The sequence below is a fragment of the Dama dama genome, chromosome 18, assembly GCF_033118175.1.
Source record: "Dama dama isolate Ldn47 chromosome 18, ASM3311817v1, whole genome shotgun sequence".
NCBI classification, from domain to species: domain Eukaryota; kingdom Metazoa; phylum Chordata; class Mammalia; order Artiodactyla; family Cervidae; genus Dama; species Dama dama.
Genome location: NC_083698.1, coordinates 89,027,783 through 89,054,397, shown reverse-complemented (window position 1 = coordinate 89,054,397; position 26,615 = coordinate 89,027,783). Strand labels below are relative to the sequence as shown.

Below are 26,615 nucleotides of genomic sequence, written 5' to 3'. Positions count from 1 at the left end.
TTGCCAATCCAATATCTACTGAAGAGGCTGGAGAATATGCAACAGACTTAGAGATAACAGCTAAAATCAAGCCACATTAAAAGATGATGTTTTCTACATCCCATAGGAAAACAGCAACGGAGCAGAGAAGGAAAACCGAAGAACTTTCAGACTGTGGCTTCATTATTTTAATTTAAAATTATGAACTTCCAGTTGACAGTCCCTATCATACTCTGATGGATATTTAAAGGGCATTAGAAAATAAAAGCAAAATGATTTTTTTGCTCATTATTGGGAATTATTTGTACCCCTGACCTCTGTCCATAGAGGTAATGAAAGTGGCTTTCCTAAATAGAAACACCAATCCTATGTCCCCACATTCCCCAGAAGGGCCAGCAGAAACACTGGTTTCTCTTAATCTCATTTTCCCATAAAACACACTTCATTGGAAACACAGGAAGAACAAGTTTGGAAGGAAAGATAAAATCACAGAATTCAAGGGACAGCCAATGAAGACATTCCTCTCTCAAGCCAACACTTCTGCCTCTGTCCCCATACACCATCAATCCATTACCTTGTCTCCCTCCCATTAATCAAAACATTCTTAAAATTCTACCTTCTCTTTGAAGGAGTCTTAAGACTGGTCAGTTTCTGCTACCTTATCCTAACTCTGCTCTTCTGTACAAAAATCTAAATAACACAGATAAGGTCAAAGCCCTCTTCTTGATCCACCCTTCCCTATCTAGTTACCTGTCCAGAGACATTAATTTGATGAACATCCTTTCTTACAGGTCAAATTCTATGCATTTGCACACATATATGCTGGAATGGGGCTTCCCTGGTGGCTCAGACGGTAAAGTGTCTACCTGCAGTGTGGGAGATCCAGGTTCGATCCCTGGGTTGGGAAGATCCCCTGGAGAAGGAAATGGCAACTCACTCCAGTACTCTTGCCTGGAAAATTCCAAGGACTGAGGAGCCTGGTAGGCTATAGTCCATGGGTCACAAAGAGTCGGGCACGACTGAGCAACTTCACTTCACATGTTGGAAAGGCAGTTTTATGTGATGAAAGAAAACACATATATTTACATATTTTAGTATAATTCACTTTTTCTATTCAACATTTTGCCATAGAGATCTGCTCATGGTGGTACGAGAATAATCTCATTTTCAAAAAAAGTAGTTGCCTAGTATCCACAGTACAGATTTTTCCAATTTATTTAACCATTCTTCTATTGATAAACATTTAGGTTGTTTACAGCACCTGGACATGCTTCTTTAAGCACACCTGTGAGTATTTCTCTAGTAGAAAAGAATTGCTGGTTAAAGGGTATATGCATTTAACATTTTCATAAATACTGCAAAACCAGAAGATTTTGTGAATCTTATTCACACCAAAGGTGCAGAACAAAACCCATTATTTCAAAACCTCCATTCACTTTTCACATTTTTCCTTTGTTTTACTTCCAAAAGGGAAGAAGAGCATAGCTCCAGCACCTGTGCACTGTCCACAGCCACTGGGCCGGGACAGGTCCTGGCTCTTGCCTGCCAGCTGCCTTGAGGGCGTGGGGTGCACGGGGGCTTCACATGTAGCCTCCTGAGCTGCCTTCACATTTTCTAATTATTCTTTCTTATTCTGGCTCATTGGATGTGGGAGAAAGGGTTTATTTTAATTATCATTACTAGTGAGGCTGAGACTTATATGTGTACTGATTATTTTTCTTTACAATTCATAAGACTTTATTTTTCTAATTATCTTTTCACTAATTTGAAAGAAATAGTCATCTGTTCTAGATATTCTTTGCCATATAGTACACAATTCTTCTTCTCTAATCTAGTTCTGTCCTGAATATAGAATATAAATGCATGTTCCCTTCCCTTAGTATTCCTGAATAAAACCTGTATTATTTTACTCTATTCAAAACAGGCTGTGCTCTATTTAAGAACACAGCCAATGTTTTTGCTATTTTTCTTTTCTCTTGATCGCATCCTGCCTACCTAACATTTACAAAATGTGGAATGGCATCAGACACATCAATACTTTTCGATCATTTCAGACAGTAAGAAAAGCCTACTCTGCACACAGATTCTGACATGACAGTAGGAGAAGCAGTTAGGACCTGTGATCCATAACAATGTTTCTCAAAGTTGACTGCACAAGGAACTGCCTGGGGAGTTTAAACACTGCAGAAGCCTAAATCTCATCCCCAGATATTCTGGTCTAATTGGTCTAGAGAATGACCTGGGCACTAGGATTTTAAGTTCCTCTGGTGGTTCTACTGTGCAGCCAAGTTTGAGGACCACTGAACTGATTATTTTTTATCCACCTCTTCTTATTTAAAAAGTTTTTTAATTGTAGTAAAATATACATGAGATTTATCATTTTAAAATATATAGTTCGGTGGCACTAAGTACATTTGCAATGTTGTACAATCATCACTGCTATTTCCAGAACCCATTCCCCATCAAACACAAACTCTCTATCCATAAACAATAATTCCCCATTTCTCTTCCCTCAATCCCTAGTAACCTCTATTCTACTTTCCGTCTTTATGTATTTGCCCATTCTAGATCCCTCATGTAAGTGCAATCAAACAATATTTGTCCTTCGTGTTTGGCATATTTCACTTAGCATAATTTCCTAGCCTTTGAGGAGAAAAGGGAAGATATATGCTTTTTTAAAACAAAGCAAAACAATACTCAAAAAAACCTAACTTGATAACTGATGAATGTTTTCTAAGTAAAACCTATTAATCCCTGTGAATAATTTCTTTCAAAGAAGTAATCACACTGTGCTGAATGTTTCTGAAGGTTCCCCTGAAAACTGGTGAAGAATTACTATCCTGTTGCATCATTACTCCAAGGGGATATTAAAGCAACAAAGACTGCCCCAGTGAGAGTAAGAGGAGGGCAGTAAGTTCAAGGGAGAAGAGGAAAGGGAGAGGTGAAAAGGAGTGGATTTTAACCAATAATACCAGACTGTTCTTTCCAGAGGTATTTATTCTGTAATTCTTTGCCTGGATATTTTCTAACACAAATTACAAAAAGATTAACAACCTCCCAAGAACAAGAAGACTCCTATAGAACTCAAATGTGGTAAAGAACATAACTGATTTTCCACCAGCAAAATCATAATTATTACTTAAAGACTCTACAAGAAATGATTTAAGTCCTTAAACTCAAACTACAGTCTGAGAGCCAGCAGCACTGGCATCACCTAGAAGGTAGAAGGCAGATCTCAGATCCCACTCCAGTCCTGATTCATAATCTACATTTAAACAAACAAGACTCTCAGGTGATTTCTTTGTACACTGAAGCTTGAAAAGTACAATTAGACCATCCTCTGGTCTCTGGTCTGAAGTATCCTAGAAAATTTCGCCAAATTGTCTTTCAAAATCTCTGAAAAAGATGATTTAATTATTTCATTGTAAACGAGGCTGCAGAATCTATATTAAATTAATGATTTCTTCTCCTAAGCCTTTTCTCCACCTCCTTCAATTCTTATGCAAAGAGGCAGACAGAAATGGGATAAAGTCTAGCCACTGTTCTTAAAGGAGACTAGAAATTCACGTCTTCATTTTTTCACTAAAAATACTATAGAGCTGTGTGGTTTTTGCCGGATAAACACAAAAATATCAGAATCAAGATATATTTATAACAGTAAAAATAGAAGCTTTTCAGGTAAACAATATATTTATTCATAAAGAATTATACTTTTACCAAAAGCAAGCAAAACACAACAAAAACCAAAACTAGTAAGCTGATTCCTAAAAGAATCAGGGCATTCAGTTCACACAGAATTTAAGATACTATGTTATTAGTATTTTAATTTCAATCTGTTGTAGAAGGCAATTTTGATGGTTGTCAGAGAAAATCAAGAAATTTGTTTTGTAACAGTAACTGTTCAGTGCAAAATTACCTGAAACGCTCAATCTGAGTGATGATCACAATATAGTTTTACACAAAAAAAGAGACAGAGTGACAGGAGTCGGGGGAGAGACAGAGAGGGAGAAGCAAGCACTGGCAGTATGGACTCCAGTCTAAGTTCTACTTGTTTGTCACTAGCTTGCTTCAATCCCTACGTTGCTCTCTCTTTATGCCTCAATTCTTTAATACCCTGTGAACTGTACTGTTGTACTTCACTGCTGAGCAAAATAAAAATTCTAGGTTCCCTAAGTTTCTCTAAGTGAAAAATGAGTGAGAAATGTTATGTTCAGGTTATTCAATATAGGTAACATATATATCTAGCATTTCTAATTAGTAGTAATACTTTGTGTGATTCCTTAGTTTTCAAAGTACTTTTCAATATAACATCTCATTTTTTCTACCTCCAGCTCCATAAGGAAGGAGGGCATATGTTTTCTCACTTTCATTAGATGAAACTAGGAACCAGGGCTACTGTGCAGTAGACCTGGGACTTAAAGACTAGATCTTCTGACTCTAATTAACCATGCTAATTTTCTAATTTTTAAAGAATCAAAATAAAGGAACATATAACATTGAAACAATATTGAATGCAATTTATTCTCCTTGGATGATTCAGAACTCATTTTAGGTTGTATGTGGAATTATATTTGTAAAGTAGTCATCTCCACAGCATTCAGTGCAGAGAAGATGATTAGTCAAGCTGTCTGGTTAACCCAAGTCCATCTCTATCCTAGCACACTTTTACAAATCTGGAATTTTATCACTTCAAGGAAATCATGGTCCCTAGAATTGGTATACACTTAAACTTAATTTGGTATCCAAAACTGGTATCCACTTTGTCCTTTATGGTTACATATCATATCTGAGCTCTTCTTCCCTGATTATAAAATAGAAATTATATACATACATACACACACTCTCACACTGGACAGCAAGGATTAAATGAGATACTCCTGTAAAGAATTAGTATTGTGCCTTCCAACACACAGTAGCTACAGGGGAGAATTTAAAAAACAAAAACAAAAAACAATTGACATCTTCACCAGAACACTTAAAAAAAAAAAAAAAAATTGTTGGACAAAACAAAGCAGGAACATCATCAAACTTGCTTCTATGGTTATAAAAGTAATTCACGCTTTAGACAAAGAATGAAAATCACCCATAATGCCACCACACAGTGATAATCACTGCTAATATTGGTGTATACCCCTTTAAAATTTCTCTCTCACACACACACACACACACACACACAGACACACGCGTGCGCACAGGCAAGTTTTGTGCGCATGTTTTAAACAAATGAGATCAACTAACTCAATTCTGTATTCCCTGAATGGAAAAATCTAGCCCCTCTAGTAGAAACAAACAAACAGAAATAAAGCCCTAAACTCCTCAAAATTATACAGTATATAAGAAAGGCTATTTTATAATCAGTTTTTAATTTAATATACCACAGTATTATTCTACGATGATAGAGAGATAATCATCATTTCTAATATCTAATATTTTACTGCATATTCACTTCTAGTCTCTTCTGGGCTAAGCTGCTCTTCTTTCCAGGTAAACACCACTACTATAATTTATTCAGTCACATTATTCTCAGCTTTTCCTTTTGTAAACAATGGCATGAGCATATATCTTTGGTTACTTGGAGGGCATGACATGCACATTGAAAATTTTGCCAACTTGTCTTCTGGAAAAATTTTACCAATGTACATTCTATTGCTGATACTTTATATTCCCATCACCTTGCCTATCTAGGTTTGGTTTGAAATTAAACTCTGCTTTTACTACCCTTAATAGTTTTAGGATCAATAGGTTAAAATTTTTTTAAAAGGAAGGTATCTGTCTCACATTAAGAAATTATTTGAGGAAACCAAATTAAATATAACTTAAAAAAAAAAAAATGTGGGGGGCCACCCCCAGGATTGGAATACTCAGAAATTCCCATTCAGCTGGGAGCTGGGTTTTTCATCATTCTGCTCATTCCTCCTCACCATCTGTTTTGTTTGCACGTGTTATTTTTCACTCGTCATCTGTGGTGAGAAGGGTAAGGAGGGAATGTACAACCATAAAGAAGATATTGCTTCCAACAAAGCACCTCTGAGACTGATTCATGACTTGGTACCAGCTTTCCTTGGATGCACCACTGCACCAAGTTATACTGAGTGCATATTTCACAAAAATGAAAAAACAGTTTCAAATGTTTTACCCCCAACATGATAATTAAACTATTTGCTCTGACTTCTATGATCATCAGCAAACTTTCATAATTATCAGTAGCCATGATTTAATATAATAAAAACCTCAGATTATTTCAACTGAACATACCAAATGTGACAAAGAAGCAAAACACTCCCATGGCAGAAGAAGAGTTTCTTAAACATGGTACATTCCTTCTTCTTAATGATTACTCCTCACTTCTGATTAAGTAAGCCTCTTAATCAGAAGTTTAGTCAGCTTTAGATGTACTTTATATCTGAGATAGAGTAGATTCTTTACATTAATGAGATAAAATTCACCTTATGTTTTCCTTAACCAGTCAGAATAGCCCAACGTATTACTAATAATAGAAGGTATGAAGTGACAGGAAAAAAAGTTTGGGTAATGTTTTCCTTTTTGAACCATTATCTAGAGATGCTTCAAGTGTCCACAGAAAGATCTACGAATCCAACAATCAAAAGATTACAGTTTAGCTTTATATTTATAAAATACTGCATTACTTCAGACCAAGTTGCTAGTTTAAACCGGTTAAAACTTAGGGGGAAAAAAAAGGCACCACCCCTTGAGCTGCAGCATCAATGGCTGCACTGCATGAATGACTCCTCGGGAGCCTCACGATCCAGTTACCCGTGACACTGGACTCATTTCTGTTCTGACCTTCAGGTCATCTACTGAACAGATACTATTACTATAGCAGTCCCTTGGCATCTTCGGGGCATTGGCTGCAGAAGCCCACCACAGACAGCCAAAACTAGAGGATGCTCCAGTCCCTTACGTAAACTGGCACAGGATCTGCACACAACCTACACACATCCCGCTGTACACTTTGAATCTCTCTGTATTACCTGCAATACCTAATACAACGTACATGCTATGGAAACTGGGCCAGTGCTGCAAATTCAAATTTTGCTTTTTGGAACTTTCTGCAATTTTTTTCCCAGTTGAATCCACAGAGGCAGAAATCACAGATACACAGGGTCAACCATATTTAGAATACAGGTATTATCTGACGCCAGGCAGCTATACTGGACCGTGGTGAGGAATGGAAAGAAACTAAGCCCCTGCTCTCAATTCTAGCTGAAGAAACAGACCACACACAAGTATAAATTTAACAAATAAGATAATTTCAGGTAGTGAAGTCTTGTAAAGACAGTAAAATGGGGCTGTATTAGTCTGTGACTTGGTGGTGAAAAGAAAGCTTCATTAGATGGGATAATCAAGAAAGGCTTGTCTCAGGAGGTGATATCTGAGCTAGACTTTGAATAAGGTAAGGTCAGTCACGCAACAGTCTGGGAGAACAATGTTTCAGGCAGGTGAAATAGCAAAAGTGAAAGAAAGAGTTTGGCATGTTTGACAGAAAGAAGGAGGGCGAGCATGGCCAGAACACAGTGACCAAGGGGGAGAATGAGAAATGAGGCAGAGGCCTGGTTATATAGGGCCTCAGAAGCCTTGGAGTGTCTGAATTTGATTCGAGGAATAGTAGAAAGCCATTAAAGGGCTGACACAAGAGTGATATTACCTGATTTAAGTTTTTTAAACAATCTCTGGTGGCTCTGTAGCACATGGACTGCAACAGAAAGATCAACAGAACTGATCAATGGAAAGAGTCCATGCAAGAGAAGCTAAAGGTTTGGGCAAGGGTGGTGAAGGGGACCAAGATGAATGGTCAGATTCAGAATATGTTCAGAGGTGAAATGACATGACTTGCTGAAGAACTAAATGTGGTTGTTGGGTAGTGAGGGCAAAACAGGGAAACCAAGGATTACTCCTATGCGGGGACTTGAGCAACCAGAGGGACTATGCAGCTGTTAGCTGATGTGAGTGAGGGTACTAGGGGAGGAACAGATTTGGAGCGGGGAGTGGAGGCAATCAAAGTTCTGTTTTGGGCCTGTCTGGTACTGGAAATCTACTAGTGATATAAGCTGGGGTATAGACTGCATACAGATGGGATATAAAGCCCATCGGACAGGATGAGATTACTTGGAGAAAAACTACAGCTAGAGCCCTGGGACACACCAATACTGGTCAAGTGAGAAGAGGAAGAGGAGCCAGCAGAAGAGCTGAGAAGGAGCATGCAGAATGGCAGGAGGATATTCAGGAGAGTGTGGGGTACAGAAACTGAGAGAAGAAGTTCTGAGAAGGAAGGAGTATGATAAATGCTGCTGAAGTCTGAACATGATAAAGAAGGGACTTTCCTGGCAGTCCAGTGATTAAGAGTCTGTGCTTTCGCTGCAGCGGATGCAGGTTCAATACCTGGTCAGGGAACTAAGATCCTGCATGCCATGTGCCACGGCCAAACAAACAAACAAACAAAAAAACAAAGATAAGAAAAGAAAACTCACACTGGATTTAAAGCTATAAGTATTAATAAAGAAAAACGGTAGGAAGATATGTTATAAAAAAAGGCATTTGATCTGGATCAAGCTATCACTTTTAGAGCTAAAAAAACAAAAGGAGCCACCTCAGCAAAACCCCTGAGGTTATGTTGATTTACCGTGATTAGCACATTTTGACTTTTCCTCTCAAAGGGAGAGCAGGGAAGCAAAGACCCAGGAGGGAGTCCGTCTGGAGTTTTCCATTCTTATTTCCTGGAGAGGGGAGGCCCCTGTGGTACCACTCTCCCAGTGTGGTGGAATTCAGAATTTATATGGAAAGAGGAACAGTTCAGCTCAAAAGAGACTACAGGTCTCTTGCCCCATCTGATTGTGATTCATCAAAGTTCTGACAGTCTCCTGTCCAAACCAATTCCAGTTAAAAGTTTCTTTAACCCAAGGGCCCAACTGAAAGGAAAAAACTGCCAACAGGAGAAGACCATATCCATGCCCTCTGCTGGGGGCATTCTTCTGGCCTACATTTTCTTTTCCAAGACTGCTACTGTTTCACTATCAGACTCCAGCCTGCATCTTACTCTGATGGTGGATCACTGAGGACAAAACTAAAAAAAGTGATGTGAGGCCCGCCCAAACCTGTGCCACCTGTCTCTCCTCCTCACTCCCCGCCCCTTACCTGGGTCATTTTGTCCACAGAGACTGGAATTCCATCGATAGTGAGAGGCGGCAGCTCTGAATTAACCTCCTGTGGCGCAGGGGCGTGCTCTGCCAGGGCGGACTCCAGGTCTTCCAGGATCATGCTCTTGTACTTACGCACCTGCAGGGAATTAGGGCAGAAGTAAACAAGATGCCCAACAACCAGGGAGGGTTGGTGCCAAGCAACCAGAGAGTGGGCAGGGCTGGACTCCCTCAGCCACTGCAGAGCCCTAAGAACAAACATGTCTACAACTAGTAAAAATACCCGCTGGCCCCAAAGACATCAAATCGTACAGAATTAAATGGAAAGATGATGAAATTACAGGTAACAATGGGAGAAAGAAGCCAGAGGAAAGAGTTTTCTAGAAACACAGCTCCTCAGTTAAAATCACATTTCCTCAGTAAATGCTGGCCCCATTACCTGTTCCAGATCTAACAGGAATGGTATTCACATTCTGCATTTCCCAGGCCATCTGATAAAACCTAGCTGCGGCAGTTAATTACCAAAATCATTTCCAAGATCACTGAGGATTTATGTCTCTAAAACTCTAAGCACCCTCTTTGAATCTTTCCTATGCTGCTCTTTTCCTAAAAACCTAGACTACCAACAGGAGATCAACTGTACAAGAGGCTGAACTAAAAGGCATCAGAGAAAAAAAAACAAGAAGTGTATACTGGGTGTCACAGGCGCCACTATCAGCAAGGCCCGGGGGCCAGAGACAGCACCACTGTCAAGTACTCTTCCTTTCCGTCAGGGACTCCCTGGTGATAGAGATGAACTTTAAACCCATGAGGCCTCTGTAACTCTGACAAGGCCATGTCTGAACCAGAACCTGTTGCTCTGACTCCATTCCTTCCACTATCAGTAAAAGTCTCTCAAAAAACAGAACTTAACAGCAGCAAGTTGCACATGTACACATTATTCTATAGAATGCAGAGAATACACTAGATTCTACCACTACCAATAATGGGTTCACTTAGTTACAAGAAATACACCAGGGGGGATGAGGATACTTTAGGGATAATAAGGGAAGCCATGGAGTTATAAAAATGTAACAAGATGGGATAGAAAATTAACTTGCTTTCAGGGCTCAGGCCATCATCATAGAAAAAAAGGTAAGAGAATATGAGGTTTACCCAGAAGTTATAACAATGTTATAGTCCTGGACTGAACTCTCAGTCACCATATACTTCCTTATAAATATCTCATTATAAAGATTAGAAGAGAAAAATCCCCATACTCCACCTCAAACATATGGAAAAGTAAAAATTATTGGCTATGATGTACAACATTTATAGAAACTTCCAACAGATCAACAATAAAGGTGATGAAAGAAAAAAATAGTACAAAGTTATAAAATCATTATTACTCTAGAAATTCAGTTTTATCCTGGTTTCTAAAGAGAAAGTTTCAAAAATTATTGCCAATGTATTTACTGTGTTGCCATGACATCTTTAAGGATATATATTTTCTGATTTCTAGGTTTCTACATCATAAGTAGAGTTTTTACACTACCAACCTACAGAAAAACTGAGTAAGCATAGGTTATAGTCTTTGAACTTTATGTATCAGGTTAAACCATTATATCAGTATACATGCCCATAGTAAGAGTAAATGAAAATAGTATAAAAAACTTCCATTATGCAGAAGCATCTGGCATTCAAAGAAAAAAAATCATTAGCTTATTACTATTATTACATTAATAGCTAGTTTAAACAATTTCAGCCATTTTATGGGTCAGTAGAATTCCAGAAATTCAGATCCAGGCATTTTGCTAAACTTATCCATTATATCTTGATTTAAAAAAAAAAAAATTCTGGGAGAACATCCTTAAGAGTAATTTACAACTTCAGGTTGTGACCACAGTATTTCTAAGTTTGCTTAGTAAAGTTAACTAACTTACCCAGAGTTATAAAGCTAGCATTTCAATTCTACCTAATTTATAAATCCTGAGATAATCCCTTCCCCACCCCCCACCATTTACCACTCCTCTGAAACTCGGATACTTCTTAAAATTGCTATAGACAAAGTGGCATGGGGCATAGCAGTCATGGCCTGCACATATGTGAACATGGTTGTTATCCCTAGAGGCACAACTACAACCCCCAGGCCTTTTCAATCAGCAAACCACTTAGCACCATTTCAGAAAGGAATGTGAACCTTGGCTGTTGTCTGATAACTTCCCCAGTGATCTTTCTGGTAAGACCAAAAAGCACCAGCATCAAACTTGTCACAGCTGAGAAAAAGTCTCAGAGACAATAGCAGAGCTCTTTTTACAGAAATGCAGCATTACCCATGCTCCTGATGGTAGGGAAGACAATATATTACATGCAACCATGCAGACAATGATGACTCTAAAACAGGAAGTAATTCGGAATTGGACTCTGAATGTGACAAAGTTTTAGGAATAGCTAAAAAACAATTTCAGAAATAGGAAATTTGTTTCACTTACATTTTCCTTTTTACATATTTACAAAAGCAGTATGATCAAAAGCTGTCTCTAAGTAAGCCTGAAAAAGCTCTTTCAATAAGTATAAAACAAAAATTCTAAGTGATATAAGCACTGTGTCAAAGTTTATCAGTGTTTTTTCTTTCTTTGTGGCACATAAATAATGGTGCATCCTATAACTCATGGTATCACAGATATGATGAAATATAGGTTTGTTTCAGAAACTTCCACTTTCTATTCCAAAATCCACAGGTAAAGCCTTTGTCATTTCATACCAACATGTCACTGCCAACTAACTGGTTTCACAATTCAAATTAAAAACCACTTAAAAACAAATTCAGTTGGTCTGCCTACCACACTCTCCTCCTCCAATTCATTCTCTATACTGCTGCCATTTAAAATTTCTGAAAGATTGACATAATCAAATTCCATTTATTGAATACTCGCTATGTGTCAAGCACTGCAAATATTATTCAGTTAATTGTCACAAAGTTTTATAAAGAAACTATCATTATATCCATTTTGCAGATAAGAAAACTCAGGCTTAAGTAACATTCCCAAACCATATAGGAATATAGCAGAAAGTCAAATTAATTTTTAAGTAGCTCCAAAGCCTATAAGTTCAGTCACTTCTGATCGTTTCTCTTTTTTCTCAAAAATAGTCCTACAGTGCCCCACTTCTTACAGGATTGCATTTCAACCATTCTGATCATTCCTTGCTTTCCCAATACTCTTGGCCAAGGCCACCCAACTACAGCTGTGCATGCTCAGCCCTGTAGATTATGTGAATAAGCACCCTCTTGAGTTTCCCATGTATAAAAGCCAGCGTCCTACTAGGTAACTTTGCTCACCATCCTTCCTCTTTAGCCGGCCAGCCTCCTCACTAACTTTTGCACACAGCAAGTTCTTTTCTATCTCTGTGGAGAAGGAAGTATTCTTGCCTGGAGAATTCCCACGGACAGAGGAGCCTGGCATGTTTCAGTACACGGGGTCACAAAGAGTTGGACACGACTGAGCAACTAACACACTTCCTATCTCTGGGTCTTTGTTTCTAATTCAAATACTATACATTATTCAAGACCCAACTCAATTCCCACTTTCTCTGAGAAAACTTCCCAAGTGTTCTTGCCCTATTTCTTTTACTCTTTTAAATGCCAACAGACTCAAATAATCGTGTCACTTATGTTGTTCTATGTCGCACACAACTAGTGTTATGACATCACCGAGCCCAGGAACCAGACCGTTTATTTTTTCCACATACATTATGAAACGTTTCACATATTCAGACATGTACAGATAATACATTAACAAACATTCTCATAATTACCAGCAACAAAGTGTTTAGGGTATTTATAGGAGACTTTAGAGTTCTGGGCACAGAATGAGCTTGTTGATGATTTAGGAATTGGTTGCTACAACCATAAGGTCAATGAGCCTTTAGTGAGGCTGCAAAAATAACCCCAGATAAAATATCAAAATCCTTCTGTATACTTGCTTTCCTGGATAAAAGAAAAGTCTTCAGGAAGGTCTCCAAAAAGATTTTTAAAAGTATTTTTTACCTATGAGCTCCTCTGTGATTAAAAACACACTGTCATCTGACAAAGACAACCAAGAGATGCCCAAGCACAGGACTGCCTTCAGATCAGGGATCCTGAAACACACCTGGCACAGAGCCAGCCCCAGGCTGTTGAATCTGCTGGCTTCGTCCTCTTCTCTCTCCAGGCCCAATGTCAGCCTCTTTCCTCTCCTGCCTCAGTCCAGATTTTTCCCCCAACCCCCTTGGATCCTTTGTTTTGAACCCTGAAACCTCAAAAGACCTGGATGGAATTCTTACCTCATACTTTATATCTAACAGTCTTAGCCATTTGTTGTATAACTTAATAAACAAGCAACAGGGTTTTACTTTATTACTTTTTTATATTATTATTATTGCCTGTGTCATGTGGCATATGGGATCTTAGTTCCCCAGCCAAGGATCTAACCCACGCCTTCTGCATTGGGAGCTCAGATTCTTAACCACTGGACCGTCAGGGAAGTCCCTTACTTTATTACTTTTTAAATATGCTTCCACATTTCAAGTAACCTGAAGCCACCTTTAAAAAACTTACCTAAATAAGTGAATGACTTAGAACAAGAAATCATGACCAACTCCAGAGTCCACTAATCTACTGGGAAGGTGGAATTAAATGAAGGTAGAAGGATGTTTTCAAGGAAGCTGTGACAACCCCTGAGCTACATCTTGCTTCTGTGACTGTGATTCCTAGGCCTATTTCTATAAAGCTCATTTCAATTCCTTTCATGCCAGTTCTTCATAAAGACTACATATAGGAGAAAGATAATAAACTTTAATTTCTATTTCTCCCCAGTGAGGTTGCTATTATCTTTATTTCACACATGAGGACACTGAGCCACATAAAGGAAAAATAAGTGTGAGAAATCATTCACAAAATCAAAGCTTAAACACAGTTTTCACCAAAGCAAAGTTTTTAGCTATGTACATTAACACCAATCTATGTGCATGATTCAATTAACCTGTCTAAAACTCACATTCCAAGTGTGGGCAAGGAAGTAATATGGGCAGAACACAATATGGAGAAATAAATGAAAAGCTGGAAAACATAAGAAAAGCTTCAACACCACCTATTAGAGGGCCCAGTAAATTTTTCAATTCTCCTTTGACAAATTTGTAAAAAACTGATAATCTTGAGTCTGAAATCCATATTCCAAAGATGAACAGCCCTATGGAATTTTAATCTTCCAGAGTTCCCAGCAGCCTCCAGAAAAAAGAGCAAGAAAGGTTAATGATGGCTTCAGGCAGGAGGACAAAATGCAAATACCAGAGTTTTAATATTATTTAATGAGATAATACATGAAAAGTGCTTATAACTTATAACCTAGAACAAAGCATTCAGTAAATGTTAGACATTATTATAAAATCCAAATAATTTCTTTTACTGTTACTAACATGAGATTATGCAGAATACACTGTATAACTGATTACAGTGAATATGAGCTCTGATTCTTTAATACCACCCTGTATACGAGTATATATATATATATATATAAGATTAAGGAATATTCTATACTTTGAAGGTTTAACGGAAGTCACTCGAAATAATCAGGAGTATAGTATCCATTTGAGAGATATGGTTTAATTACTTTTTCAATTTTGTGTTTATTGTCTTACTGGTTTGGATATATTTTGGTTATTTTCTTATTAAATTATCCACTTGGTTGAGGTTTTTAATTTAAAAGAATAGAATTAATGCATAGAATTTCCTTACAATGTTCAATCTATTTTTTATCTGCAACTATAATTCATCTCACTTCTAAGACTGTATATTTGTTTTCTCATCCTTTTTCTCAATTAGTATGCTAGTTTATCTATTTCATTAGATTTTTCATAGTACCATTTCTTGAATGTAACAATTCTCTTTCTGTTTACAAAATCATTAATTTCTTCCACATGTTTACTTACTGTATATCTTTCTCGGATGAAATTTCTTTTCTTTCTTTCTTATATATATAGAAAAAAAAATCAAGGCAATAAACATCCTTTTAAGCATCAGTTTAAATCATAATTTTTAAGGCTATTTAAAACTTGTTTTAAAATAGTTTGCAGATTAAGTTGTTCTCTCAAGTGTTTTTGTATACATATAAGTGATTCGCTTTGCTGCATAGCAGAAACTAACCAAGCATTGTAAAACAACTACAATAAAAAGTATTTTTAAATTTCCATGTGGCTGAAAATTTGTCAATCTTTTTTATATTAATTTCTAAATTTTCTATTCTTTAATCAAAAATATGACCTGTGTAATTTTCTACCTTTTACAATTTATTAAGATTTTCTTTGGGACCTAATAAAAACACATGGTCAATTCTTATAATCCATTCATGTAATTCTTCAAATATGGTATATTTTCCCTTAGTATGGTATCAATGTTAATATATCTACCTTTTATATTAACCTTATTAATTCTACTCTTCAGATCTCTATATTCTTATTTATATTTTTCTTCCTTGAGTGACAAAAATATTGCAGACTCCTACTACCACTGTGGTTTCTATTTTTTTTAATCCCATTTCTAATTTTTGATCTATATTCTTTAATGTTGAGACATAAAAGGTTCATTATAAATTTATACTGCTTATCAATACTCAAAGACCTATGGTCCTCAGTTAATATTCATTTGTCTTGAGAACTTGGCTTTGTCTCATATTAATGCTTCCCTGGTGGCTCAGAGGTTAAAGCGTCTGCCTCCAATGTGGGAGACCCAGGTTCGATCCCTGGGCTGGGAAGATCCCCTGGAGAAGGAAATGGCAACCCACTCCAGTATTCTTGCCTGGAGAATTCCATGGACAGAGGAGGCTGGTAGGCTACAATCCATGGGGTTGCAAAGAGTCGGACATGACTGAGCGACTTCACTTCACTTCACTTCATATTAATGCTGTGATTCATGATTTATTTTTGTAGGGATTTGTCTTACACTTGCTTTGCTTATTGTTTTGCTTTTAAAATTTTAACAGCTTTATTGAAATATAATTCATATGCCATACATATTAGCTTCCTATGGTTGCCACAAAGTATTACAAACTTGGTGGCTTCTATCAATAGAAATTCATTCTCTTAGTTTCATAGGCCCAAGTTGTTGGCAGGGCTGGATGTTCTGGAAGCTCTAGGGGAGAATCCATTTTCTCATCCTGCCTAGCTGCTGTTGAACACATACTGCTTTGCTTCTGACCCGTTCCTTGCACCCAACCTCTTGCTTCCGCTGACACATCTCCACCTTCTATATCAATCTCCTTTTGGCTCCCTCTTACATAAAGACACTGTGACTAGATTTAGGGCCTACCTGGATAATCCAGAGTGATGTCCCCATCTCAAAAATCTTTAACTTAACCACACCTGCAAAATCCTTTATGTCATATAAAGATTTGGATCTGTCTATCTTTGGGGGCCATTCATTATTCAGTCTATCATACATACCATACAATTCACCCATTTGAAGTGTACAATTTACTCTTTTAAATATCTGTAGGGTCACGTAAGCATCATCATAATCTATCTTCCCTGAAAGAAACTCCAATCCCACTAGCTGTCACTTTCCATTCCTCCATCCCTACCTTTCAAATCTGGCAACCACTAACCTACTTTCTGTCTCTACAGATTTGACTACTCCAGATACTGCCCATAAGTGAAATCATACAATATGTGGCCTTTTATGAATGGATTCTTTCACTCAGCACAATGCTTTCAAGGTTTGTCCATGTTGTAACATTTATAAGTACTTCACTCCTTTTCACTGCTGAGTAATACTACACAGAATGGATAATACAACTTTTTTAATCCATTCATCAGCAGATGAACATTTGAGTTATTTCCACTTTGTGGCTATTATGAACAATGCTACTATGAACATTGTGCATTTGTTTTTATTTATATAAGTTTTGTTGCTATGAACATTGTGTGTATAAGCTTTATTCTCAGTTCTCTTGGATAAATGTAGGAGTAGAATTGTTGGGTCATATAGAATTGTTGGGTCACTAGTCATGTATAGTCATATGTTCTTTTGATATTTTGAGAAATTACCAAATTGTTTTCCAAATCAGCTGCATCATTTTACATCTCTAACTGCAATGTATGGGGTTCCAATTTCTCCACATCCCCATCAACATTTATTATTGTCCATCTTTTAAATTATATTCATTGTAGTGGGCATGAGGTATCTCTTTGTAGTTCTGATTTGCATTTCCCTAATGATTAATGGTTATTTATCAAGTGCTCATGTGTTTGCTGGTCATTTCTATATTTTCTTTGGAAAAATATTTATTCAGACTCTTTGCCATTTTAAATTCTGTTAATCGTCTTTTTTTTTTTGGCCACGTTGTGCGGCTTGCCGGGTCTTCATTCCCTGACCAGAGATTGAACCTGTGCCTGCTGCAGTAGAAGCATTAAGTCCCCTCCACTGAAAACCAGGGCATTCCTGGGTTAACTGTCTTGTCACTGCTGAGTTATAAGGGTTACTTATATATTCTGGGTACAAATTTGTATCAGATATGTTTTGCCAATATATTTTTCTTTCCCATTCTGTAGATTGTTTTCCCACTTTCTTGATGGTATCATTTGCAGCTACTTTGAACACTTGTGAGTCACTGTAAGTATGTCATATAAATTGAACAGAACTGGGTTTTGATTTGGATTGTTTCTGCTCCAATCTAAAATAAAATCTTTAACAATAATATAAATATAATATTTATATTATAGTTTATAACAAAATTAACTGGTCTCACTTCCATTACTTTGTTAGTCAGGTATCATTTTGAACTAGAAAGCCATCTATCACACTCTTCTCAGGAAAGGTCTTAATACGCATCCTATTCTAGGGACTTAGGAATCTGAGGAAAAACTCAAAACAAACTCAAAAATGTTAAGAAAGAATGACAACATCTGTGTGTGGGGAAAAAAAATACAATAAACAAAACCTCAACTGATTACTAATTCTGAACATGTGAAGTATCTATGCTTAATATGGGAGAAAATCTAATAAATTCATTTTAAGCTCAGAAATTTTATCCTAGTAAAAATAAAATGCAATTTAATTCTGGACAGATCATTATTCTACTAATGGTTCAAAGTTACTTCATCCAAAGAAAGAACAGTTCACATAGTAAAATTATCCAAGAGTGAAACACTATTTTTATAAAGTTAGCTATAGATAGGGATATAATCAAAATATTCAACTATATTTCAACATTGAAGGATTAAATCAATTATTTGAAGAAATAAAAATGATTTAAAATATGCAATTCAGATATCAGTGATCAGTAAAATGCTCCCAGGTTTGCCTTAGGAAGTTCACATCTTGAGAAAATAGCATTTTGTTTCAGCAATTTTCTTATAAAATCTTGCATTGGTTTCTTAAGGAATTCAACATCATTTTTTTCCATTGCATCTGATGAGGTAAAATAGCTTGTTATGAAAAGGAGAAACAGAAATGATCCATTTTACTATGATCTGCATAAAGGAGTTTGAAAACCAGTCCGAATTCCCACCCCTGGATGAAGGGAAGATAAAATAACTATTGTGCTAGACAAAGGATCAAAAGAATGCGAACAACAACTCACAGAAAGCAAAGGGTGTCAGGGAACAAACACAGTTTTCTTACCACATTCTCCAAAGGAGCTGCACCGAACACTTTAAAGACAGGGTTGGGTTTGGAGGGAGAGATACAAAGGACAATAGCTTGTTGTCCTACTCGAGTAGTATATTCATCTAGTGTGGCTCGGAGTTTCCTGAATCAGAGAACAAAAAGACAGAAATTACGTGACACAGACAAAAATTACATGAGAAAGATTTCCTTTGACTTGAGACAATTTATTCTAATTAGGTATGTCTTCTTTTACCTGAATTGTGAAAAGGGTGTGTGTGAGGTTTAATATCCTGTTCAGCAGAAATATGTACATCCCTTTGTCCTAAAGACCCGTGACTAGCTCACTGACATAAGAGTCTACCCCAGGTTTACGTCAGGACACAGCCATGACACAACGTTGAATACAGAGTGTATCATACTTCCTGATCTCAGCACCAAAAGTGTGCTGCTTATAATAATAAAGATTAATGCTGAGATGTCCTCCTATAGACTTTACCATATCATCTCCATGCTTACTGAAGGGGCCTGAAATGAAGTGTTTCTGATTTCTTTGACTGATATGATCACTGTTTATGTCTTGCTCCAATGCTCAGTCACGTCTGACTCTTTGCGACCCTATGGACTTATAGCCTGCCAGGCTCCTCAGTCCATGGGATTCTCTCAGCAAGAAAACTGGAGTGGGGTGCCATTTCCTCCTTCAGGCAATCTCCCTGACCCAGGAATAGAAACTGCATCTCTTGCATCTCCTGCATTAGCAGGCTGATTCTTTACCACTAAGCCACCTGGGAAGCCTGTTTATGTCTTACCGATATAGTACTTCAAAAATGTTGTCATGTTGTCATTTCCAGATTTTCATTATGATATAAACAATAATTCTTAGTCCTGAAGTATTTTACAAATGAGGATGGAGTAAAAGAGCTTTTTCAAATCCATCTGTTTCTGGATGAAACAGAAACATTGTCCTTTCCTTCTGGAAATTATGGGAGATTATTTTAAAGTTCTACATCCCATAATTCTTCTGGAAACATAGTCTACCCTGTCAAGGGACATGCCAATTCAAATGAAGCAAAGCCAACAAATCACAAGAAAGTTTTCCATCTTTCTCCAAAACCACTGTGTCTATGCCCCTTTTAGAAAAGATGGCTCGATAAATAATATATTCAATTCCTCCTGCCTGTACTATCATTAAAGATAGTAAGATTTATCATTAAAGGAAAGGAAATTTTTTTGCCTATCTAGTGGTATATAATCTCTGTGCTGAAAACTACCATTAAGTATTTTCTGGATTTTCCCTTCAGTTTCTTATAATCTTATGTTCTTAATATAGACTATATTTTCTAACTTTTGTCCACATATCATTTACAAGTGCTGGTACTCCATTTGGATTCAACATTCCAATAAACATCTTAACAATTTGGATATATAAAATACTATAAGAAGAGACTTCTGAAACATTTTATAGACTAAATTTTTTATTATACATGAATGCATGTTGGTCAGCCTGTCAAAATATGAAGTCCTCCATGTACCACAGATGTGCAATAATCTTTCTTTACAACCTACAAACTCTTCAGAAGAAATAAAAACAAGTGGAAGAAGTGGAAGTGAAGTTACTCAGTCGTGTCCGACTCTTTGTGACCACATGGACTGTAGCCTGCCAGGCTCCTCCATCCATGGGATATTCCAGGCGAGAGAACTGCAGTGGATTGCCATTTCCTTCTCCAGGGGATCTTCCCAACCCAGGGATCAAACGCAGGTCTCCCACATTGCAGGCAGACGCTTTACCATCTGAGCCACCAGGGAAGCCAAGTAAAGGACCACATACCAAACAAGAAATCCAGTGGCATTCCTTGAAGGAATGATAAGAAAATACATTCACTGTCTCCAATTCCTCTCTTCCCATTCTCTTTTTTTTAAAATATTGTTCTTATTTTCTTCTTTTTTTTTCCTTTATTTTTATTAGTTGGAGGCTAATTACTTTACAATATTGTAGTGGTTTTTTTATATATTGACATGAATCAGCCATGGATTTACATGTATTCCCCATCCCGACCCCCCCCTCCCACCTCCCTCTCTACCCGATCCCTCTGGGTCTTCCCAGTGCACCAGGCCAGAGCACTTGTCTCATGCATCCAACATGGGCTGGTGATCTGTTTCACCATAGATAATTCCCATTCTCTCTTGAAGACCCTTCAATCTTTTCATCCTTACTGCTCCTCTGAAAACACTTTATCAAGTTCAATCATGACCTCCACGTTGCTAAATCTAATGGTCAATTTGCATCTTAGTCAACCTGTCAGCACCATCGATAGTGCTGATCACAAGTCCTCCTTCTTGGAACAATTTCTGTACTTGGTTTCCAGGACACCATTCTCCTGGTTTCCTCCTGACTCACTGGTCACTTCTTAGACTCTTTGATAATTCCTTTCCTTTCTTTAATCCCTAAGGGGTAAAGTGCTTCAGTCCACACTCATTCCCTGCTACTGCTGCTAAGTCACTTCAGCTGTGTCTGACTCTGTGCGACCCCATAGACGGCAGCCCACCAAGCTCCCCTATCCCTGGGATTCTCCAGGCAAGAGTACTGGAGTGGGGTGCCATTTCCTTCTCCAATGCATGAAAGTGAAAAGTGAAAGTGAAGTCGCTCAGTCGTGTCCGACTCTTAGCGACCCCATGGACCGCAGCCCACCAGGCTGCTCCGTCCATGGGATTCTCCAGGCAAGAGTACTGGAGCGGGCTGCCATTGCCTTCTCTGACACTCACTCCCTAGTCTGCTTCGAATGCTGCCTATGTGCTTATATCTTCAGCCTTGCTTTCATTCCTGTACCCTCAGAGTCTATTCTTAACACAGTAGTCTGAGTGATACTTTAAAAACATAAGTCAGATTACATCATTGTTTTAATCAAAAGTCTTCATTGACTTCATGTCACTTAGAGTAAGAGTCAAAGCCCTTAGATTGGACCAGAAGATGCCATGGTGTGGCTTTCCACTACTATTAAGAGCACACCTCTTCTCCTTCTTTCTCTAGTTGTTCCTCAAACATGTCTAAGACATGCCTTCCCACTTCAGAACCTTTGCTTTTACTAGCCCTCAGCCCCAAAAGTTCTTCCTGTAGATATCAACATGGTTTCCCTTACAATTACTTCAGGTCTCTGTTCAAAGGTTGCCTTAACAAAGATCATTTCCATAAAAAAAGAGAAACTACCATTTTCCTCCTAATCCTCTAACCTTTCTATTTTCCTTATTTTGCTCTGTTTTTTTCACTTTTCATCATCTGATGTATCATATATTTATTTTCTTATTCCCTCCATTAGAATGTAAGCTCTTTAATTTATTTTGTTAGCTGTTAGGTTCCCAAGGCCCAGAACAATACCTGGCACATAGCTGGCATATATTGATAAATTTTCTCTGAATGAAATACTATGATTCTATACATCTATACAGAGAAGTTAGGGCTTCCCTGGTGGCTCAGTGGTAAAGAATCCATCTTTCAATACAGGAGACGTGGGTTTGATTCCTGGTTCAGGAAGATACCCAAGAGAAGGAATTGGCAACCTACTCCAGTATTCCTGCCTAAGGAAATCCCGTGGACTAAGGAGCCTGGTGGGCTGAAGTTTACGGAGTCACAAAAGAGGCTAATATGACCCAGCAACTAAACAACATACATCTGTTAATCATAGTTCTAGTCTCATTTATTTTTGTTAAAAGTACTTTAAAGTGTAATTCTGTTATCAAAGAATTTAACTTGGTATCCCTTGATGAAGGGATTCCCTGGTAGCTCAGCTGGTGAAGAATCTGCCTGCAATGCAGGAAACCGGGTTTGATTTCTGGGTCGGGAAGATTCCCTGGAGAAGGGGTAGGCTATCCTCTCCAGTATTCTTGGGCTTCCCCGGTGGCTGAGATGGTAAAGAATCCGCCTGCAATGCAAGAGACCTGGGTTTGATCCCAGGTTGGGAAGATCCCCTGGAGGAGGGCATGGCAACCCACTCCAGTGTTCTTGCCTGGAGAATCCCCATGGACAGAGGAGCCTGGTGGGCTACAGTCCATGGGGTCGCAAAGTCAGACATGACTGAGCGACTAAGCACAGCACAGCACATCCCTTGATGAATCTAATAAGGTATATTCTGTCATCCATACCATAAAGTATTTGAGGAGCAGCAACAACATGAATAAGGAAGCCCTCACCTAAGCAAACGTGTTTGCTGTCTCTTCCGGATAGATGGATTAGATTCAAACACATGAGGACGTTTCCGTTTCTTTCCTGTTGCCACAGCAGCAGCAGCTGCCATTCCCACAGGACCTGAAACAATAACATATGTGCTGAGACCAGGCAGAGTCTGTTAACTGCACCATGCAGAAAACAATTAGATGTACAAAAAAGTAGCATTTATGTCCTAGTATGTTATCAGTAAGTATAGAATATTACTGATACCATCAATATACTTCACTGTTCAACATGGATCATATTTTAATTAACCATTAAAACTTACAATGAATCTTTTAAAAAAGTTAATGACTCACACCTCCCCACCACATACTAGTCTGAATTATATATAATATTTTTTTGTTTTGCTTTATTAGCATATCCCTACTTTTAAGGCAATATTCTCAAAGGTGCTTCATAGATGAAATAGCACCATTTAGAAGAAGAGCCTGCCAAGACAAAAAAAGTTACAGATTTCAAATTCATTTCCATTCCTGTGCCCCTCTTTCCGTTACAAGGCACTGACAAGTTAGAAAGTCGGAGATAATCACTCATATTTGGAACACCAACCCTACCACCACCACCACATATAAGAGGAATATCTAGAAGAATACCAGCTTATTTCCACTTACTAAAAGTGGAAAATTTTTTCTTGTATATCTGAGAATTATGCCCTAAATGGAACTGTTAACCACAAGGTCATGTTGATGAAAGCATCCGGAAGGAAAGTAATAAAAACTGTCCCACTCTAAGGGGAAAATGTTAATAAAATTTGGTCTGGTTTGCCCTCAAGCTAATGACTAAAACAAACGGTAGTCCTTAAGGAATTATTAGTCTCTGATTCACCCAATCTCAACATATCAATGGCATTCCTTTTATTTTTTAAAACAGACAATCCATCTTTATCTTTATTTGTGAACCCCCTAGAAGGTTTAAATGAAAATTAGGTTTAAGTGCTCACATTTATCCTGGCATATATTTTCTATAAATGGCTCAATTACAATAGGCCTCCCTGAAAATCTACATGAGCCTCTACATGTTACTTAGTTGTATACTCAGTCTGACTTAAATAAAACCTCTCTAAAGAGCCCCCAAATAAGCAAGAAACAAGGTAATGTCTTTTACCTTCCTTTCCACTATAAATAGCTGGCAGAAGAAAAAATATTACTGATGCCTTTTTTTCTAACATTTAATTTTTTTAATTGTGGTAGTGACACAACATATGAGATCCACCGTCTCAACAAACTTACATATGAGATCCACCGTCTCAACCAACTTTAAGTGTACAATATAGTACTGTTAACTATAGACACAACGTTGTATTCTAGAACTATTCATCTTGACTGAAGATGACTGAAACTTTATGTTCTTTAATGGCAACTCCCCACTTCTACACCTCAGCCCCTGGCAAACACCATTCTACTGTATGCAGAGTAGAATAAGAGTTTGAATATGATACTTCATGTAAGTAAATCGTGCAGTACCTGTCCTTTTGACCCGTATATGTTACTCAACATAATGCCATCAAGGTTCATCCATGTTGTCATATATGGTAGCATTTTCTTCCTTTTTTAAACAAAAAGCTAAATATTCCATACATACATACCACATTTTCTCTTTATCTATTCATCCGGAGAAGGGAATGGCAACCCACTCCAATGTTCTTGCCTGGAGAATTCCATGGACAGGGGAGCCTGGTGGGCTACAGTCCATGGGGTCACAAAGAGTCAGACACGAATGAGTGACTAACACACATTCATCTGTCAATGGAAATTTAGATTGTTTCCACACCTTGACTACTATGAATAATGCTTCAGTGAACACAGAGGTGCCAATACCTCCATGAGATCCTGACGTCAATTCTTTTGAATAAACATCCATAGAAAGAACTGGATCATATGGTAATTGTATCTTTAATTTTGGGGGAGGACTTTCATACTGTTTTCCATAGGGGCTGTATCATTTCACATTCCTACCAACAACATAGAAGGGTTCCTATTTCTCCATATCCATGCCAATACTTACTATTTTTTTATTTTCTGCTAACAGCCATCTTAACAGGCATGAGGCAATATCTCATCGTGGTTTTTATTTGCATTTCCCTGATGATTAGTGATGCTGAGCATCTCTTCATATACTTACTGGCCATTTGTGTGCCTTCTTTAGGAAGATGTCTACTCAAGTCCTTTGTCCATTTTTTAATCAGGTTGCCATTATGTTACTGAGTTGTGTGAGTCCAATATTTTTATTATTATTATATTAGAAGTTTCAAATATATATTTTTAAAAACTTTAAAATATATAGCAAAGTTGAAAGAATTTTATAGTGAACATTCACCTATCTACCACCTAGATTCTACTATTAATATTTTACTATATGTATCTATCCACCTTCCTACCCATTCATCAACCCATATTGGGTATTTTTAAATGCATTTCAAAGTAAACTACAGTATGATCCCACTATATACTTCAATAGAAGTATCATTAGCTAGAGTTCAATATTTTTTTTTCTTTTGAGATAAAATCTACATATAGCAAAATGCACAAATCATTCAATAAATTTGAAAAATCCATACAACTATGAAACCCAAACCCCTACTAAGATATTTAATATCATCACTACAAATAGTTCTCTCCTGTACCCTCCCATCACTTCTTCCCTGTACTTCCCACCATAAGGACACAATTCTTGTTTGTTTCACCCTACCTTAGTTTTGCCTATTCTAGCACATCAAAATAAATGGAATCATACAGTATATGCTCTTTTGTGCAAGGTTTCTTTCACTTATAATAGTGTTTTTAAGATTCATCCATGTTACTATATATATATCTCAGTAGACTGTTCCTTTTTACTGCTGAGCAATACTCCAAAGTATGAACAGACCACAGTTTATTCTGAGAGACATTTTGGCAAGTTCCAGTTTTAGGCATCATGAATAAATAAATTAATTAATGCAATTTAAATAAAAATCCCATTTTTGGTATGGAACTTGAAAAATTGAACTTTATTTATTTTAAATTTTATTTCAGTTCAGTTCAGTTGCTCAATCATGTCTGACTCTTTGCGACCCCATGGACTGCAGCATGCCAGGCCTCCCTGTCCATCACCAACTCCCAGAGTTTGCTGAAACTCATGTCCATATTTATATATAAATAAGTAATATTATTTGTTCTAAATTTTATTTATTTTTAAATACCTTTTTATATGCAATGTCTATTTTGAAATATTTAACTTAATAAATCCTATCAAGAACAACCTATTCCCTTTTTCCTAGGAAATAAACCCTATTTATTTATTTATCTGGCAGCACCAGGTCTTGGTTGCGGCACATTTGATTTTTGTTGTGGTGGCATGCAAACTCTTAGTTGTAGCATGTAGGATCTAGTTCTCTGACCAGATCAAATCCGGGTCCCTAGGATTGGGAGGGCAGAGCTTTAGCCTCTGGACCAACAGGGAAGACCTGGTTCTAAATCTTAAATGGAAATGCAAAGGGCTAAAAACAGCCAAAACAATTTCTGAAGATTTTAAAAAAGAGGCTGGGGCACTCACCCTACCAAGTACCAAGTACCAATAAGGCTACAATCCTTTATGACAGTGTAGAACTGACTGAAAAGACAGACAAATAAACCAATGTAACTTACTTGAGAGTTCACAAACA

The 26,615-nt window shown here is 37.5% G+C and overlaps 1 protein-coding gene and 1 non-coding gene across 7 annotated transcripts in view; one reads left to right on the top strand and one right to left on the bottom strand.

Moving 5' to 3' along the window:
- Window positions 1-26,615, bottom strand: part of NRF1 (nuclear respiratory factor 1) — a 118,037-nt gene that overhangs the window by 42,814 nt on the left and 48,608 nt on the right. For all 6 annotated transcript variants that reach the window (XM_061165776.1, XM_061165775.1, XM_061165780.1 and 3 more), the window contains 3 exons: window positions 22,936-23,050; window positions 18,769-18,895; window positions 9,133-9,273 (listed from right to left, as the gene is read on the bottom strand). In XM_061165776.1, the coding sequence (XP_061021759.1) occupies window positions 9,133-9,273; window positions 18,769-18,895; window positions 22,936-23,050 (383 nt within the window). The remainder of the gene's footprint in view (window positions 1-9,132; window positions 9,274-18,768; window positions 18,896-22,935; window positions 23,051-26,615) is intronic.
- Window positions 15,830-15,901, top strand: TRNAW-CCA (transfer RNA tryptophan (anticodon CCA)). The gene has a single exon. It is a non-coding gene; the product is annotated as a tRNA-Trp (tRNA).